The following is a 16,746-nucleotide window of genomic DNA, read 5'->3' on the forward strand; positions in this document are numbered from 1 at the left end:
TGTGGTGCCATTGCTCTTTAATACTGCAGGCGTGAGGTGGAGTGGGTGCCACAAGGGGGCGCTCAGTCGCAGGCGTCGCCTGGCCAGCCCAGCTCCTTCAGGAAGCTGCTCTTGCCGTGGTGCACCTTGCCGAAACGCTCCAGCTGCAGCTCGGGCACGGTGGACCTCCAGCCAATCAGACCCTGCGTCGTCGGGGGCACGGCTGGAGACGCCCCCACCTGCGGAGAGCGCACAGCAGAGCCGGGGTTAGAGGTCAGGCGTCAGTGTGACCGTAAAGGTTTCTGTTTTCCCAGGACAGGGGACACTGCCAGGTGCGCGGAGCAGGCTGGCAGTCAGGACCGTCTCACACTGGAGGAGCAGAGATGGGGCACCTGGAAGTACTTCTCTGGAGAAGTGGTGGGGCGTGTCTGCAGATGCTCTGGCAGCTCTAGTTTGACTCCTTCCTTCTTCAGCGTCTGATCCTGCAGCATGTGGGAGAGACGGGACAGAGAGCAGAGTGAGCCCTGCACCCCCGGGACACTGAGCTCAGGGCCAGACACACTGAGCTCATATAGTGAGCCCAGAACAAGGGGTGGACCTTCCCCACTCCACAAAGAGCTTCACATTCTGTGGTCAAAATGCTAGTAAAACCAACACATTCAAGGCCGATTGGCTTTGATAAGAGACAGTAGTTGGTGTAAAAACAGAGAGGGAGGCCTCATGACCAGAGAGACTGGAGACATTGCATGGAAAGTTAGTCAGTCACCTCTCTCTGAGCAGGACCTCAAGATCAGCGCGCATGCGTGTACGGTACGTGTGCGTGTGTGTGTGTGCGTGTGTGTGTTTGCTCGCTGGGTCAGGGGCTCGTGAAGCCACACCGGCCTCACCGGGGACCTGCTCTGAGTTCAGTCAGTCTGAGCAAGTCTGCTCCTTCACATGGGAATGCCCGCAGGCAGTCCTGACCCTGGAAATCTTTACTACTGCGGAGTAACCTGGCACAACCAGCGCAAAACACTGTGCGGTATTGTGTAGTCATGGCCAAGGCAGAAAACTGTGGGAAAGCATGAATCTGAGGTCAATAATTGCTGCGGGGTTCATGAGTGCTGTTCTGTTATTACAGATCATTAGAAATGGCTGCAGTAATTAAGACCTTACTGCAGGTGCAGGAAATTCTTTGCGGGCTACTGAAGTTACATGATGTGACTCGGTGAGGCTACATCACTACAATCAGTGTCTCTCACAGATCATTTCACTTACAGTGGGGGCACATTCAGCTGTTTCTGCCCACACAGCTGAGTTTCAGTCTGAGACAAGGGGAGAGATGTTTATTTTTTTCGTTACTTGAAGCCAGATAAGAGAAATCTCTCCATCTTGATCCTGTTATTTTCCAGCTGAGTACCCACCTCATGGTAGGACATTGTTAAAAACCCCCACTTGCTGGGCCAGACTTTAGCTGCCTCCAGCTCCATGTTGACGTGACACTTCCTGAAGAAAAAGAGAAAGCAGAAAGTGTGGCCCTTGTGCCCATGTACACGTACAGTCCCTGCACAATCACGCGTGCACATACTTGTACTGTACACATATACTGTACGCATGCACACGCAGCAATGTCAGTCCCACTGCACCGTGAGTACACAGTCCCCAGCAGAACAGCAGTGCCTTCGCTCTCACCATGACTTTGCATACTCTGCCTTGTTTACACATTTCTCCTGGTGTATAACAAACAAACAGAACAGACAAAACAGACTAAAAACACACCCAGTTAAGATGTCCCATTGCTGTACTACACCCTTGCTTATTTATGCTTGGAGAGAGGACGGCTCTATCACAAGTCTTTAGTTTTTAGTTTAGTCTTTAGTTTTAATGTATACCTTCAGAGAGACTGAAAATAGCTTTACCAGATCTGATCCTGGGCCACAAAGTTCTGTTCCTTTGCTGGGTTTGCGGGAGTTTTGGTGGCAGCCATGTCTGTCCATCAGCCCCTCTGTGTATCAGCCCACATGCTCCTGGCCAGATCAGCTGCACTGTTTACTGCTGCCTTGGCAACAGAACGCTGTATGACCTCACCTAATGTTACCTATGGTTACTGTTTCCCAGGTAACAAGGTCAGAGCACTGCTCCATGCTTGGAGTGTGACGCAGAGAGTGTCAAACATGCACAGGCCAGCTGTACGTTGTGTGAAGCATGTAATGGCTACAATTGTAATGGCACATGTTTATGTGCAGAACAGTCATCCATGATAATCTGACCTCTTCCCTTCTCTGGTAACCTAGCTCAGTGGGAAGGTTCAAGGCAGCAGTGTGCAGGAGTGGTCAGGGCACTGCACTTACACTGGGACGGCAGAGGGCTCAATAGCAGCCAGCAGTGAGCAGGTACTGCACTTCACTCGGGTAGCTCCAGTAAATGCTACATGGGTACGCTCCAGGATGCCGATGTAAACGAGAATTTGTTCTCCGCTGAATTAGCTGGTGTTATGTTTATGATGGGTGGTGGGAGTGTGGAACAAGCAGCCCAGCCATGTTGTTGAAACCCATTCCCCTGGCTTCCTACAAGAAACAGAGCGGTGGCTCTGTGGCTCAGGATCTGCGCCTGTGGCTGGAAGGTTGCCGATTCGAATCCTGCGGCCGGCAGAGGAATCCTACTCCGTTGGGCCCCTGAGCAAGGCCCCGAACCCCACCTGCTCCAGGGGGGCCGTATAAATGGCTGACCCTGCGCTCTGACCCCAAGCTTCTCTCCCTGTCTGTGTGTCTCATGGAGAGCAAGTTGGGGTTTGCGAAAAGACAAATTCCTAAGACAAGAAATTGAATATGGCCAATAAAGTGATCTATCTCTCTCTTAAACGGCTGGATGGGTTGCTGGGGTGGCCTGCTTGTTTGGCTGTGTTGCATTGAGCTCTTCTGTGTTCTGGTAACGTGCAGTGTGGGGAAGGCTATTTCAAGCCAGCCTGGAGGGCTCTGAGCTGACTCTCCTGCTCAGGTTAAAGGTGTGCTGGCAGAGGCACAGGGAAGCTGTACAAGTAGCCAAGAAGCCCAGAGCACAGACCGGGTGGGGGTGGGGGCTGCTCCCTCTGCGCAGATGAGGTGGGGTGGGGGCTGCTCCCTCTGCGCAGACGGGGTGGGGATTCTGCAGGACAGCGCGGAGGAGCTCTGCGCCCCAGCCGTCCAGAACTGTTCCCTTTCATCCCGCGGCAAAGGGAAAGGAAGGGATCTTGACTTGACCTCCTTACTGAAGCTGACTGCCAGGCTGGGTTTCAAGAAGATAATAAAACACCCAGCATGGCAGTTTTTCCTTTCACTCTGCCCTGTGGATGTGGGCTGCAGCTGAACAGCTATTGGTTCCTCAAGTGCACCTCAGGGGATGCTTTAAAAACCTGTTTATTACGGACAGGCTGTTCATTTTTTGTCTCTTTGTTTCTCTTTGGTTGACAGACCCTCATGAAGAGCGAGCGCCCGGGGAGCACACTGCCAGCCACCACGCCGCGGCCCAGCCTCTGCACAGGGGCCAGGGGAAGAGCAGGTGTCTGGGTTTCCTGCTGACTCCCCTAGGCCCGGTCGTTGCTGAGGGCCAAGGCCCCTCTGTGCTGAAGTCTGCCCTCTCTGTAACCCAGCCCTGGGCAAGCAGGCTACTGCTCCACCAACTTCTCTTACAAAAGGATCAAATTAGCTAACAAGGGAAGCTGGATCATCTCATATTCATGCATTTACAGACTGAAAACATGAACGACAGCTCTTTAAATCATACTGTATGTGCCAAGGACAGACATGGAGGAAAAGTGCTAGTGCACATTATTACTCCTAAGTGTGTGTGTAGAAGTCACTCCTCGCCTGCTCACCTCCCAGTGAACTCCCCAGCCTCGGCAGACAGGGATTTCTCTCCGCTACACTGAGGCCGTTTCTCGAGTGCAGCGCGAGTTCAGGGAGCTGTCTGAGGAGAGCAGGAACACGTGACAGGTAAGAGCACTTCAAACATAGAAGGGGACCCGCCTCATCCTCATTGAGGGAGGTACAGCCCCACACGAGCAACACAGCAACCATTCTGCACCAGCAGCCCCACACAGGCAACACACAGCAGTAATTCTGCACCAGCAGCCCCCCCTGGGAGACACACAGCGACCATTCTGCACCAGCAGCCCCCCCTGGGAGACACACAGCGGCCATTCTGCACCAGCAGCCCCTCCTGGGAGACACACAGCGGCCATTCTGCACCAGCAGCCCCCCCTGGGAGACACACAGCGGCCATTCTGCACCAGCAGCCCCTCCTGGGAGACACACAGCGGCCATTCTGCACCAGCAGCCCCTCCTGGGAGACACACAGCGACCATTCTGCACCAGCAGCCCCCCCTGGGAGACACACAGCGGCCATTCTGCACCACCATACAACGTTCTGCAACTAATGCATTTAGGTTCCAAGTGCTTTTAAGTGCAACAAATGACCTTGAATGTGCCTGTGATGCCGCAGAGACCCAGAGGACTGCTGCGGAAGACGGGTCTGTTCAGCAGCTTCTGCACAGCCCCCTCGTGCGTCTGCATGCTCAAACCTCTGAGCCGCTGATTGTGCTCCTGCCTTGCTGCTGCTGCAAGCCATTTCCTAAGCTCCCTCCCCCTCTGCTCCCCGGGGGTTCCTCTCCTTGCCACCTCTGCTGATTAGCGGTAATGACTGCCTCTCCCGGTGGGTTTCTGTGTTTCCCGCGCAGTTCCGCATGGGCGTCACAGGGGGAGCCCTCGAGCCTCTCAGCCCAGTCCCTGCTCCCTCTGCTCAGGCTCAGATCTGTGTGCACCCGTGTGGGTGATGAAGTTTTTTTGGGGGGGAGTGGGGGTTGTACTTCTCCAGCTAGGATGTCCTCTGGCTGCAGCTGCAGTGTTGGGCTTGGAGCAGAGCAATTCTCTCCCCCCACAAAGGACAGGCCCAGCTCCTCAAACAGTCTTTCACGCGAAAGTCTGCCCCCAAACTCACAGCAGATTCCAATTTAATCTTTTTTTTTTAAACTTTTTTTTTTGCTTTCACAAAAAACATGCAGACACAAAAGCCCTATTATATGGAAGGCTTCTTTGATGCGGGGGTGGTCAAAGACCGTCGCTTTGGGCCCAACCCAGTGCTGGCCTGGACAACAATGTGCCACTTTGGCACGGAGCTGGGCAAAGGATTAATTCTCCGAAGAGTCGTGCCAGACAGATGGGTCAGAATTCCTGTGCTAGAAACTGTGGGAAGGTCGAGCCTGCGTTTATTAATCTGCCAACGTCAAGGGCAATATCAAGTGATTAATTGCCATGAGGCCGCTAATTGAAATCGTAGGTGGGTCTTCAAGGAAGAAGCAGTGAGGTCAGCTGACCACAGGCAGGCCAGACCATGAACACGCCACGTTCAAGCAGACATGTGCGGGACCCGCTGGCTCTGCTCCGACTGGGGTGTCAGAGAAATGTCTTTGAAGACGCTGGAGGGCCCTGCGTCATCGCTGCGCCCAGTGTCGGTGAACACCGGCGTGCGTTCTGGCTCAGGGGCTCTGTCCCTGTGTGCAGGGCTGCGTGGAGAGAGATCAAAGCCCCTGACGTGGGCGCTGGGCTCCTGCCTTCGTCACTCTGCGGAACACGATTTGAACCCCTGGGGAACCAAAGCTGTTTCATTGCAGAGGAGGGAAAAAACCCACCCGTCCCAGGAAGAATCCGATACGACGTGCGTTTATGTTCAAAGAGCATTATTTGGGATTGTGGGAGAGCCCAGGTGGGTGACAGGCCGCCAGAGGTACGAGGTACAAGGCCTCTGTGAGAGGTCACGTGCTGTGCTGTAGAAAAACAGCACAGGTTCAGCGTCTCACTGTCCACCATGTGGTCAGAAGAGGAACTGACACTCAGACCTGAGCAAAGCCAAAAAGAACAAAGACTCTGGACAGTGGTGTCAACCTTGGTACTTTGTGACTGCCAGTCTGACTGCGCGTCTGTGATCTCCTGGCTATCTGCACTTGATGACCTTTTAGGTACAAATGGGCCTTTTAGGTACAGTGGGCGCAAGGTGGGGTACACCCAGGACAGGACACCAGTCCAGCGCAGGCCACACACACACACCAGGGCCAGTTACTCCCAGAAGCCAATGAACCCACCAGTATGTCTTTGTACTGAGGGAGAAAACTGGGGCACCCAGGGGAAACCCCTGCAAACCTGGGGATAACATGCAAACTCCACCCCAGGAATTGAATCCAGAGTCCCAGAAGTGTGAGGCAGCAATGCTAAGCACTGTACTACTGTGCCGTCATGTTACATGTCAGCTTTTAAATACAGGCAGAAGAAAAGCTGGGCGTGATCTGTCAGGGTTCATCCTCCATGCAGCAGCTAAAGTGAGTAAGAGTTGGCTTATGATGATCCCTCTTCACAAAACTGTCCACAATCTCGAGGGTGGATCTGAGTGTCAGCATCAGGCACAGCACGGTTCTGGGGCTGTGATGTGCACAATGGAGACCAGTTAGGGAAAGGTCATTCTGAGTGCACACTGCCTTGATGAGGAGCAGGCCTGTGCATGCTGGGCTGTCACACCACATGAGCAAGGACATGGTCTGTGTGTGGGCACAGTGAGCATATAGCGTGTGCATGTTTATCTGTGTGTGTGAACAGTAAGCGTACTGCATGTGTGTCTGTGTGTGTACAGTGAGTGTGTGTGAACAGTGAGCATTCTGCGTGTGTTTGTGTGTGTACAGTGAGTGTGTGTGAACAGTGAGAGTACTGCATGTGTGTGTGTACTTGTGTGTGTGAACAGTGAGCATACTGCATGTTTGTGTGTGTGAAGTGAGTGTGTGTTTTTGTGTGTGTGTACAGTGAGTGTGTGTGAACAGTGAGCGTACTGCATGTGTGCTTGTGTGTGTACAGTGAGCGTACTGCGTGCTTGTGTGTGTACAGTGAGTGTGTGTGAACTGTGAGTGTACTGCGTGCGTGCTTGTGTTTGTTGGTGTGAGGGCTCACCTTCCTCTTGCTCTTTCTCCCCAGGATGGCTGCGATGGTACGAATGCAGCCCTGACGATGGCGGGCCACAACACCTGGCTGGTCATTATTTCTCCAGCACGCAAAGGCCAGCTCTGCAGGCTGGGAGCAGCACGTCGCACTGGCAAGCAAACAACCGAAACAAAATAAGAACAAAAAAGCACTTTTGCTGACAGCAGGGAGCTCTGCGACAGCAGAGAGACAGGCAGGCTACAGCGTTGTGCTGGGTTCAATCTGACTGGGCTGCCAGGGACAGCCGCACTCCGAATGCTAAGCAGAACAGATACTTTTTTAATAACTCTGTTCCTGTCTCTCATAATGGCCGGGGAATTACATCACTGTGTCTTAGCACTCCCACAGCTAAAACTTCACCCTTCTCTATAATTTAAGTTCCATTACCATTCAGTAACTAGTGCTGGAGTTGGCTATTATAAGAAAGCAGCACAAAAGTTTTTGAGGTGTATACTGCATAATGACTTAATGGCATGAATTGTGACAAAGAAGTCAGCTCCCGAATGACACAAAGAAAGGTACTCAGCTCCCATCAGCTGCCCAAGCTCTCTCAATTCAAGGAACTTTGACTAATTTTCAGTTGTCATAAAGGCCTCAGTTTCAGTGTCAGGCTCTTCCTCCATAGGCAGTGTAACATTTTCCATGCTGAATAGGTAGCAATTACAAAATAAAAAGCCTGAAAAGTGCAGAATGATTTCAGACCCAAAGCTTTTTGAATGGGTTGAACTAGCTCCTCAGTGGCTACACTGTCCTGCACAGCCACAAAACATCAAGGATGGTCTGCAGCTGTCGCTGAACCTAGTGGACTCTTGCTAATATCCCAAGTGTCTTGTACAGAGTTCTACCATTTCCTACAGAAACACAGGAGACTGAGAGAGAATAAGTTTTTCTTCTACCCTTGTCAGTGCTATGTACCTGCTGCATCTGTAGTGTATTGTCTGTTAGTGTACTTGGTGAATAGTGTAATTTACCTGTCATGCCAATGAAGCCCTTTGAATTGCACTGCATAACAGAGAGACTCACACAGAGACAGAAGGACAGAGATGTGTTGAGCTTCCAACCCTGCAATTTTAGCTCCTTTATGTTTTTTTTTACTATCATCACAAAGAAAATATACGTTTCTGTCTGGTCTGGTATATCACTTCTCTTATCTGGTTAATGGAGATTCTCAAGCACTTCAGGAAGCACGAACAAGAGCTGTTTGGTTTGCATCAGGCGCAGGAGCCTGTCTGTGGGACGGGCTTTTCTCTTGTTTTCTCATGGCTTGTTTGTCGCCTTCATTCCCATCATACCTCTTCTTGAACTACAATGCAGCTACAGAGACCGGAGCAGGAGACCGAGTAAAAACGGGATCTGTTTGTTCAGCTGTTTCCTGATACTGTCCTCCCCACAGGCTGTCTGGGGGCTGAGGTACCAGTCTGGTCACTGTCTGTCTGCTGGGGTGAACTTTCACAGAAGCTTCCAGACAAGATGAAAATACAAGTCGCATCATGTGAGAGCTGAAGAGCCAACGGGGAGGCATTCCAACATTTTCACAGATTTGTATTTGCTCCCATCTTCTTAAACCAGCTGTAAAATTGAAGCAAAAATGGATGACAGTGATGAAAAGTAACATTTTGTTTGCTGAAATCTGCGTTTTTACCGCGGAGCCAGCCTGGCAAAGGTGGATCACATTCTGCACGAGCGAAAAGGCCTTGAAAGTCATCTCATTAACCTTTTGAGTGGACAGCAGCCGAGGGCTGAGCTGATCCAGGCTCCTCACAGAGCTCCAGTGCATAACGAGGTGGTTCTCTGCAGCTCCTCCAGAGCAGCCACGGGCCCTGTTCCCTGTGCAGAGGAGGGGTCAGGACACAGAGTCATGCCTTACAGGAGGAGCAGCTCTGCACTGGGCTCAGAGACAGAGATCAGCACCTGAAACTGGGATGTCCTACTGGAACCAGTTGGCCGGGACCCTTCAAAACACCAGCTGACTCCTGGATCACAAGCGAGTGAGTTCTAATAGAAATTACTGGTTGGACTGTCTTATGGTCCGGTCCAGGTCTGTTTGTTTTCTAATGAATCACTGGGGTGATCTTTCAGCATCCTGCAAGGCGGAGCCGGTTCCGGACCGTCTGGTCTGTATGTCTGAGAAGCGAGGAGAGCAACAGGAAGTTTACACCATCACGACAGAGCAGCTACGCTCCAGCCCTCCTCTCCACCGCGGGCGGCACCCAGGCCCACTGCAAGCGCCGCAGAGGATCTGCTCAGCCCTCCTTCACCGAGTCCGCAGGGCTGGCAGAGCCGCGCTCCAGAATCATGACAGCTTTTCTCTGAAAGGTCACAGCTCCCCCTCCTCGTGCCAAGCCGGAGAGCAAATATTCAGATGGAAAATTAGTCTCCGGCTGGCAGCTAATCTTGAGTCTGGAAATTGGAATGCCCTGTCAAAAAAAAAAAATACAAATGAAACAAACATGATAGATATGTACACATCAGCGAGAGGAAGAAATGAGAAAGAAAAGGAATGGATGGCTTGAGAGATTGCATATTGTTATTTTTGTACTTTAGACAGACAATCTGTAATCAGCTTTCAGATACCATGTGGGTAAAGTCTCTGACAAAGGGGCGTGAGTCAGGCCAGCTCCCGTCTCTGGCAACAGCACACGAGCCAGGAAACAAGAACGATTTCACTGACCACTGCAAAGCCAAACACGGCTACTGTAGATCTAACGTATAAACCAGCGTGCAACACAGAGCAGTCATCTCCACAGCACCAGGGCTTCAACTGTTGGTCCAACATGCACTGCGTCCACAGGCTGGGGGACCCGGGCGCCTCTTTCCCCAGCTGGCACGGTGTGCGTCCCCCTGACGTACCGGATTCCTTCTGCCAGCCTTCATTTCCTGTACGGATTTAGTCACGGACACGTCGTACCCTGAAGATGGAAAAAAAACCCAAAACAAATCAGAGCACAGACATGTGGAGAACCTTTTGTGCCAAAATCATTTATTATTTCACTTGTTGACTCATCAATCCATGTGCCAATTCATCCATTCATTTACTTCATTCATCTGTTGACAAATTAAATTAATTCATAAGATTGGATATTCATAGAGTATTTCAACTGTCATTTTTCCCATTCATGAGCTGATGACTTAATACTTGAATGTCTGGTTGAAGTGATAAACTGCATCGTTCATTGATGAATAAATTCCTGAATTTGAGATTAACGATACGATAAAGAAGAACATGAGAATCAGATTAAGAACAAGAGAAAGTTTTCAAATTAGAAGGGGCCATGAGCCCAGTCTAGATCCTTTGGTAATGAAATAATTTACAAATGAGTCATTTTTAAACACAATTAGCACTCTCTACTGCCAAACATACATGATCACCTCAGCACCCATCAGGCAAACTAGAGGTGAAGGCCCCTGTGCTCTAGATTCACACATCCACCTTGGGCCTGCCTGAGCGTGCACAAACCCACTTCACAGAGGCCGGATCAGCACCAAGCCCATGGCTCCAGGCTGGTCCCTCCCTGCGTGGAGTTTGAATGCAACCGGGAGTCCTGGGCAAGGATGAGTCATCTTTCACTGTCGCATTCCTCTTGGAATCTCGGAAAAAGATGCCGAGTCAGGAGAACACTCAATATACAGATGACTCAGCACCAGGGCAGTTCCCCATAACCCCAGTGATCCCCCGACAGATTCTGCCAGTCATCAATTATAGAGAATTTTGAAGAATGCAGCTTATTAATATCATCTGACAACTGGCAAGGGAAGCTCATTTTTGTCCCCTACAGTGAAGGTGTGATTAGCTGAGCTTTCGCAGCATTCATATGAAGTCAAGCGTCCTCAGCGTTGAAGCTTAATGATCCTTTGATGTCAGCTCTTCCTATTTTTGTGAAGCAGAATTACATCAAGCGTTTCATTGCTCATCCACTAAGAGGGAGCATGAGCTAGTTTAGAGCACTTCGGCCTGAGACAGGTCAGCTTTATCCTGCTGACAGTGAGGTGCTGCAGCAGAACCCCCTTTCAGCACGAGAGGCAGTGCAGATTCAGACACATGGCATCTGTGCTTTTCCGATGACCCGATGGCACAAAGCTGGGTGCGTCTAAATGCCTGAAAGAATCCCCCCTAAAAGATTAGGTCTGGAGTGGTGTGATAAACCTCGCAATGAGGTCACTGCTGCGAGTTCACAGAAGCATTTGAGCCCTGCGTGCTTGGAGGGCTCAGAGGGAGAGAACATTACCACAACGCTGAAGAGCACTTCAGCCTGTTCACCACAGGTTTTAAACCCCATTCATTTAAATCCACTCCCACTACCACACCAGCCTGCCTGGCTCTGGGAGTTCAGAGAGGACACATGATGGAGGAGCACATATTGTAGCTGGCTTTCTGGGATTTTCACCAGATCCCCAGGGATAAATCCCAGACTGACTTCCTTCCCTCTCCGGCCCCTGGAGTTACAATGCAGAGGTGAGGTAGTCGACTTGATCCTATTAATTTAATTCCTCCGCCTGCCTGACTATCTGTCAGTTTATCTATGTAATTGTATACAGGTATAATTATAATACATGCTAAAGTGCACATATTGTCTGAGGCAGCCTGAAAACGAAAGCACAACTTAATTAGTTTGAAAACACAAGACAGGCAGACTAATTAACCACCACATAAAAACGAACTCTTTTCAAGATGTGGATGACTTAAAATCTTCAGCTTCCATACTAGACTTATCTTCTCTGTTCATTAAACACACAATCTTCTTCTTTCTTTCTGGGCTTTGCTTGTCTTGCTCCACTGCAGTCTGGGCTGCTCGCTGACTGCCCATGCTCACAGTTTTCCACACTCATGAAGTCAGCTCTCCACTGAAACTGTCCTCACCTGACATTCTGTGAAGCTCTTTCTATTGCAATGTGAGAAAAACCTATTGAACAGGTTATTGTAGATGGAACCCCCCCCCATTAAGAGGGCAATATAACATTTAAGCTCTGGCATTATTTTCTGTGAAACTGAGTCATGGTACTTCAATCCAGAAGAATAATGAGTCCTTAGAGCTGTGAGAGAAGGTAAAGCAGACGGAAGGCTTCTCAGAAAGTCCTGTCTAGAGGACAGGCCAAAAGCTTGAATGAGCTGTACATGAAGAAAATAAACCTTAACAGGACGGCCGCAATGGAAAACATGGAGATCTGGTGACAAACGAATGACTGGCTGCTGTATATTAGCACTGCCCAGAACTCCACGAAAGTGGAACACATAAAAGCCTAATTTCTGGAAAGCCTGGGATGTGTAAAACACTAGCAGTTACTAATGTAAAAGTTGGTTGTTACGGCACTAGCCAGCTAAATTATAGGACCCTATGCGGTGACTAATAGATCTCGAGAGAGAGAGAGCAAGGGAAGTTAGAAGGAAAATTTGAGTGTACTTATCCGAATAGCAGTTCAAGAGCTGCGGTCAAAGACAGGCTTGCTGGTCAGGAAGCCAAAGGCTCACCAGCCAGGTGAAATCTCGAGACAGAGCTGAGGAGCTCCACTTGGTGAAAACCAATACTGAGCGCTGAGGAGAAGGTGGTGAGGGCTTAACTATTTCGGGATGAAGTGGGTGCGGTGATGCAGGAAATGTCTGATTGGTCGATTAGTTAATGTGACGGCGTTTGCAGGAATTGGAGAGGACAGGAGTCTGATGAGGAACAATGCAGGATCGCTTGCGGGAGTTGCGTAGGATTGTCTGATCAGTCCCTCTGTCTGCTGCAGGGGATCTTTGCAAAAGCTTACCGGGACGGTTATTAAATGATCCAAAGAGCTGAAGAGCTAACAGGGAGACATTCAAACATTTTCACAGAACTGTATTTGCTCCCCATGTTCTGAAATCAGCTGTAAAATAGAGGCAGTCGCAAAAATGCAAAACAGTTGCAAAAATGGACGACAGTGATGAAAAGTAACATTACTTTGCTAAAATGTGTGTTTTTAATGTGGAGCCAGGCTAGGAAAGGTGGATCACATTCTGCATGAACGAAAAGGCCTTGAAAGTCATCTCATTAACCTTTTGAGTGGACAGCAGCCGAGGGCTGAGCTGACCCAGGCTCCTCACAGAGCTCCAGTGCATAACGAGGTGGTTCTCAGAGAGAGCCTCTAACCGGACTGGAGCTCAATGGATTCAAGCTGCCTTACTCTGCTGAGAGCCAGGTGTCTGTCGGGCATCTGGTGGAGGCAGTGAAAAGGTTAGTCTCCCCATACGAATATCCTAACTGGAGCAAGTAAAGGTTAATTTCACGCTGAAAAATGGAAATAAGAATCACACCATATCGCCTGTTGAGCTTTCCTCGGACATGAAGGCTCAACAACGAAATCGTCGTGTTTCTCTCTTCCAGCTTTCAGCATGGAATTGACCTTTACCCGGTCCTCTGCAGCCAACATACTGACGCAGATCCCCACTCGAAAATCCAAACAGAAGGAAAAGGAGATCGCAACCGCGAGCTCCCGAAAGCCGGAGGAGAGGGGCAGGGTGTAAGCGAGGTGGTCGCTGCCGTGACGGCGACGTCACTCCCGATTCCCGCCAGCTTCGCCCAGCTGTTCCGAGGCCATGTGGAGCTGCACCAGGAGCCTCCGAAGTCTCCTCCGCTGCTCTTCCCTCCTGGCCCCGCAGAGCGCTCCCGGCCGGGGGCGGGAGACAGATGGAGCCTCTGTCCTGAAGCGACACCTCCCTCCGCTCAGACGCGCGCACAGCGCAGGCGGCCGGGCCCGCGGGACAGCGCGCTGTGTGTCTGCCTGCGGGCGCAGAGCGAGCCGCCATGCCGGCCCCCTCTGGTCCATTTTTCCCCTGTCTTACAGGGGCTGTTACAGGCCTCAGACGCGGGAGAGCAGCAGTGGTGAAGCCAGGCCAAAGCCACACAGCCCCGCCTGCGGCTCAGTGCCGTCAGTGTCTGGGTCCCAGGAGGCTGAGGGCTTCGTCGCCAGCCAACGTGACCAGGGCCACTCTGCAGGAGGAGAAGGCTTTTCTTACTCTGGGCTGTGTTCAAAATGAATCTGCCAATATGCTGGGCTTATTTTCACAAAAGAGAAGAAACAAAATTGCGAACATTAATCAAGTAGCAGGAGCGTTCTAGCTGCCTGCGGCGTGTCTGAAATTAGAATCCGCAGTCAGGATTGCAGATGCACCCCACTCTCTCCAGGACTCCCCAGGCTGAGGAGCTCTGCCGGCTGCCGTGTGGTTCTCGAAGATTGCTTTGAGAAAATACACACCAAGTCAGTACAGAAGAAGCTGCAAGAGAAAGGAGGGGTCAGGGCTCTGGGAACCAGACTAGAGGGCCTTGGTACCCCTGAGGAAGGCACCTTACTTCAGGAAAAACACCTCCTTGCGCTAACGGGTACAAATATAAGTTGCTTTCGTTGCACGCATCTGCCAAATGTCACATTAATTCAATCTTTTTCATAATTAAGCCATTTTCATTCCGCTGAAAGCTGATCAGAGCTTTCTGTGCAGTTCGCAGATGTCTGACAGCCCTCAGCACTCCTCCCCTCCCTCCAGTCTAAACAAGGAGACAGAACCCCAGACAGGCCCAGGCTGCTACCACACTCTATGGCTGAGCTACAGTACGTCCTGCTCCTGCAGTGCCTGGGATCAGCAGCTGTCCACAGGGACCAGGGACTGAGTTTCCCTCGGTGTCACCGCACTGAGCAGGGGGTGCCCTGCGGAAGCCCCCTGCTGGTAATGAGCACAAAACACCTTATCAGGGCGATGATGGTCTGAAGGAGAAGGAATGAGGACGAGGAACAAACCAGCGAGACTGCTCTCCTTCTGGCAGGATCAGGCAATTTCACTTGGTTCTGTCCTTCCAGGAGGGGGAATGTCTAGGAGGGGAGTGGCAAACTGACTGAGCCCTGGCAGTGCAAACTGGTTCACTGTGGAGGGGAAGAGTAGACCAGTACCAGAGCTACACCCACAACAGGAAAACGAGCCCCACCACTATATCAGTAACTATTCGATTTTCCTTCTGAATCGGACCCTACGTGTGGCTCAAGGCCCAACTAACACGGGGCAGGTGAGCCGGGCCTGGAGAGTAAGCTCAGTGCCCTCTCGTTTACGCCCAGGACTGTCAGAAACACAGACAGCTCTTTCACCACAGCAGATGTCATGAACCCTTCACTAATTCTCCATGACGTAGCAGTGGCGTGTTAATAAACAATTTGGGAGTCCCTACATAGAAATTAAGTGATAAACATGACTGCCAGTTTAAAATTCTATTAACAAGCTACACTGCTGGTACCAAAAGAAAAGAGCAAAGAAATGAAAACATTTGTTTTGTTTCAGTTTTACTGATGATTGTCTTAAACTGACGCCAGACAGATTCCCAAAACCTCCAGCAATACATTTCAGAGAGCTGACATCTGGGGTCAATCACCCAGTTTTTGAGTCAAACAGCGCGCTGCCCTGTGGGTGTGAAAGTTCCCACTGTCCAGGCCGCTCAAGGCCCAGGAATTATCCTGATAAACCACAGCTCATCTCTGCAGCCTGCAGGACCACGCCACCACAAGCACCCCATGCCTGCAGCTTGAAATGTTTCTTCCTCAGTAAATAAAGCAATATGCTGTTGAAATGATAGCAGATAACGTGTTATACCTCTGACTTCTTTAATCACTGTTATTATGCAAGGGGGTCTGAGGGTGGAGACAGAGCAACATCCTATAATCACCCATGTTATAACACAGTATTGATTTCCTTTTTATGCAGATGAAACAAGCCACAATGCTTGCATTCATTTTTTTTTTTGCAGCAATCAAGCAGTTCTCACCCCCCACATCCAGCGTTTTCCAAACCTTACCTCTCATGTAGTCTTGTAGTCCCTCGCTGCCCCCATAATTGTAAGGAGTGTCTGCAATTACTGTGATTACATCTTTAATAGCTTGCGGAAGACTTCTCGGTGCTGCATCTCGGCACTTTAATTACACACACTGATATGGGCTAAATATTATTTACAGAGGAATGTCTGTGCTTATAGCTGTGGGATCCCATTGCTGGGGGCAGCAGCATTCCTCTGCATAAAGACACCCGATTAAAAAAAAAAAGTGTTTGTAAATTCTTTAGTAGGTTGTAAACTGATTCATAGCTATGTGGCTGCAAATGTGCCTGGACGTCTGCTACCCTGCAAGCCAGCTCCTCAGCTGCTCGATCAGCCGCCTGAGGCCCGTGCAGCCACTGGAGCCCTGCTACACCGCTGCGGGGTGAGAACAGGCTGTTGGCTCTGTGTTCACCCCAGCTCTGCTGGGTCCGGGGCACCACTGGGCAGCGCTTCTCCCCTGGTGCACACGCCTGACTGCGGGATACCGTGTTCACAAGCGCGACGTCCGCGGGCGGGTGTTGGGGATCTCAGTTCGGGGTTCGAGAGAAACACCTGCCTCCTGAGGTGACAGTCCAGGTGTCCGTCTCACACTTCAGATCCACCTTGCAAGATCTCTCACACCTTCTAAAACATAATTGTGTGCTGTTATTTTTACAATTTTTACAAGTTACGCGCAGCCAAAGGATGCACTCACCAAAAATATTTAAGCTTAGTATATTAGTGCAACTACGTAGTTTATAGTTTTTAAACTGCTATATGTTCTTGTTTGGCAAAATTATCCTTTTGTTTTAGATCCGGTATGATCTTAAATATAGAGAAGAGAGAAACTGCAGGACTGGCATGTCTGGCTACTGTCTGGAGACCACCCCCCTCTCCGCTATTCCTGCAGCCAAGGAAACAGAATTTGTACCGAATTTATTCAAATTAAACAGAATTTGTACCGGTGGACATTCACTGAGGGCAAAACATTTCTGGGA

At 50.4% G+C, this 16,746-nt stretch overlaps 1 protein-coding gene and 1 long non-coding RNA gene across 2 annotated transcripts; one reads left to right on the plus strand and one right to left on the minus strand.

Annotated features, from left to right (window-relative positions):
* LOC102693846 (ciliary microtubule inner protein 1) lies at positions 1-2,007 on the minus strand. The gene is made up of 4 exons (XM_015365020.2): positions 1,878-2,007; positions 1,383-1,464; positions 372-470; positions 1-218 (listed from the first exon to the last, which is right to left on the minus strand). Exons 1-4 carry the CDS (start codon positions 1,943-1,945, stop codon positions 63-65), a joined length of 405 nt encoding a protein of 134 aa, XP_015220506.1. The 5' UTR covers positions 1,946-2,007; the 3' UTR covers positions 1-62.
* Positions 2,008-2,065: 58 nt separating this feature from the next.
* LOC107079589 (uncharacterized) lies at positions 2,066-8,254 on the plus strand. The gene is made up of 3 exons (XR_001480533.2): positions 2,066-2,351; positions 3,408-3,929; positions 6,951-8,254. It is a non-coding gene; the product is annotated as an uncharacterized lncRNA (long non-coding RNA).
* Positions 8,255-16,746: the final 8,492 nt, after the last annotated feature.

The sequence above is a fragment of the Lepisosteus oculatus genome, chromosome 16 (genome assembly GCF_040954835.1).
Source record: "Lepisosteus oculatus isolate fLepOcu1 chromosome 16, fLepOcu1.hap2, whole genome shotgun sequence".
Classification (NCBI taxonomy): domain Eukaryota; kingdom Metazoa; phylum Chordata; class Actinopteri; order Semionotiformes; family Lepisosteidae; genus Lepisosteus; species Lepisosteus oculatus.

Coding starts and splice junctions, on each gene's coding strand:
- LOC102693846 (XM_015365020.2), bottom strand. CDS start 1,945: ATGGCTGCCACCAAAACTCCCGCAAACCCAGCAAAGGAACAGAACTTT. Junction 1,465..1,877: donor GTGGCCCAGGATCAGATCTG/GTAAAGCTATTT, acceptor CTTTTTCTTCAG/GAAGTGTCACGTCAACATGG. Junction 219..371: donor CTCCAGAGAAGTACTTCCAG/GTGCCCCATCTC, acceptor CGCTCTCCGCAG/GTGGGGGCGTCTCCAGCCGT.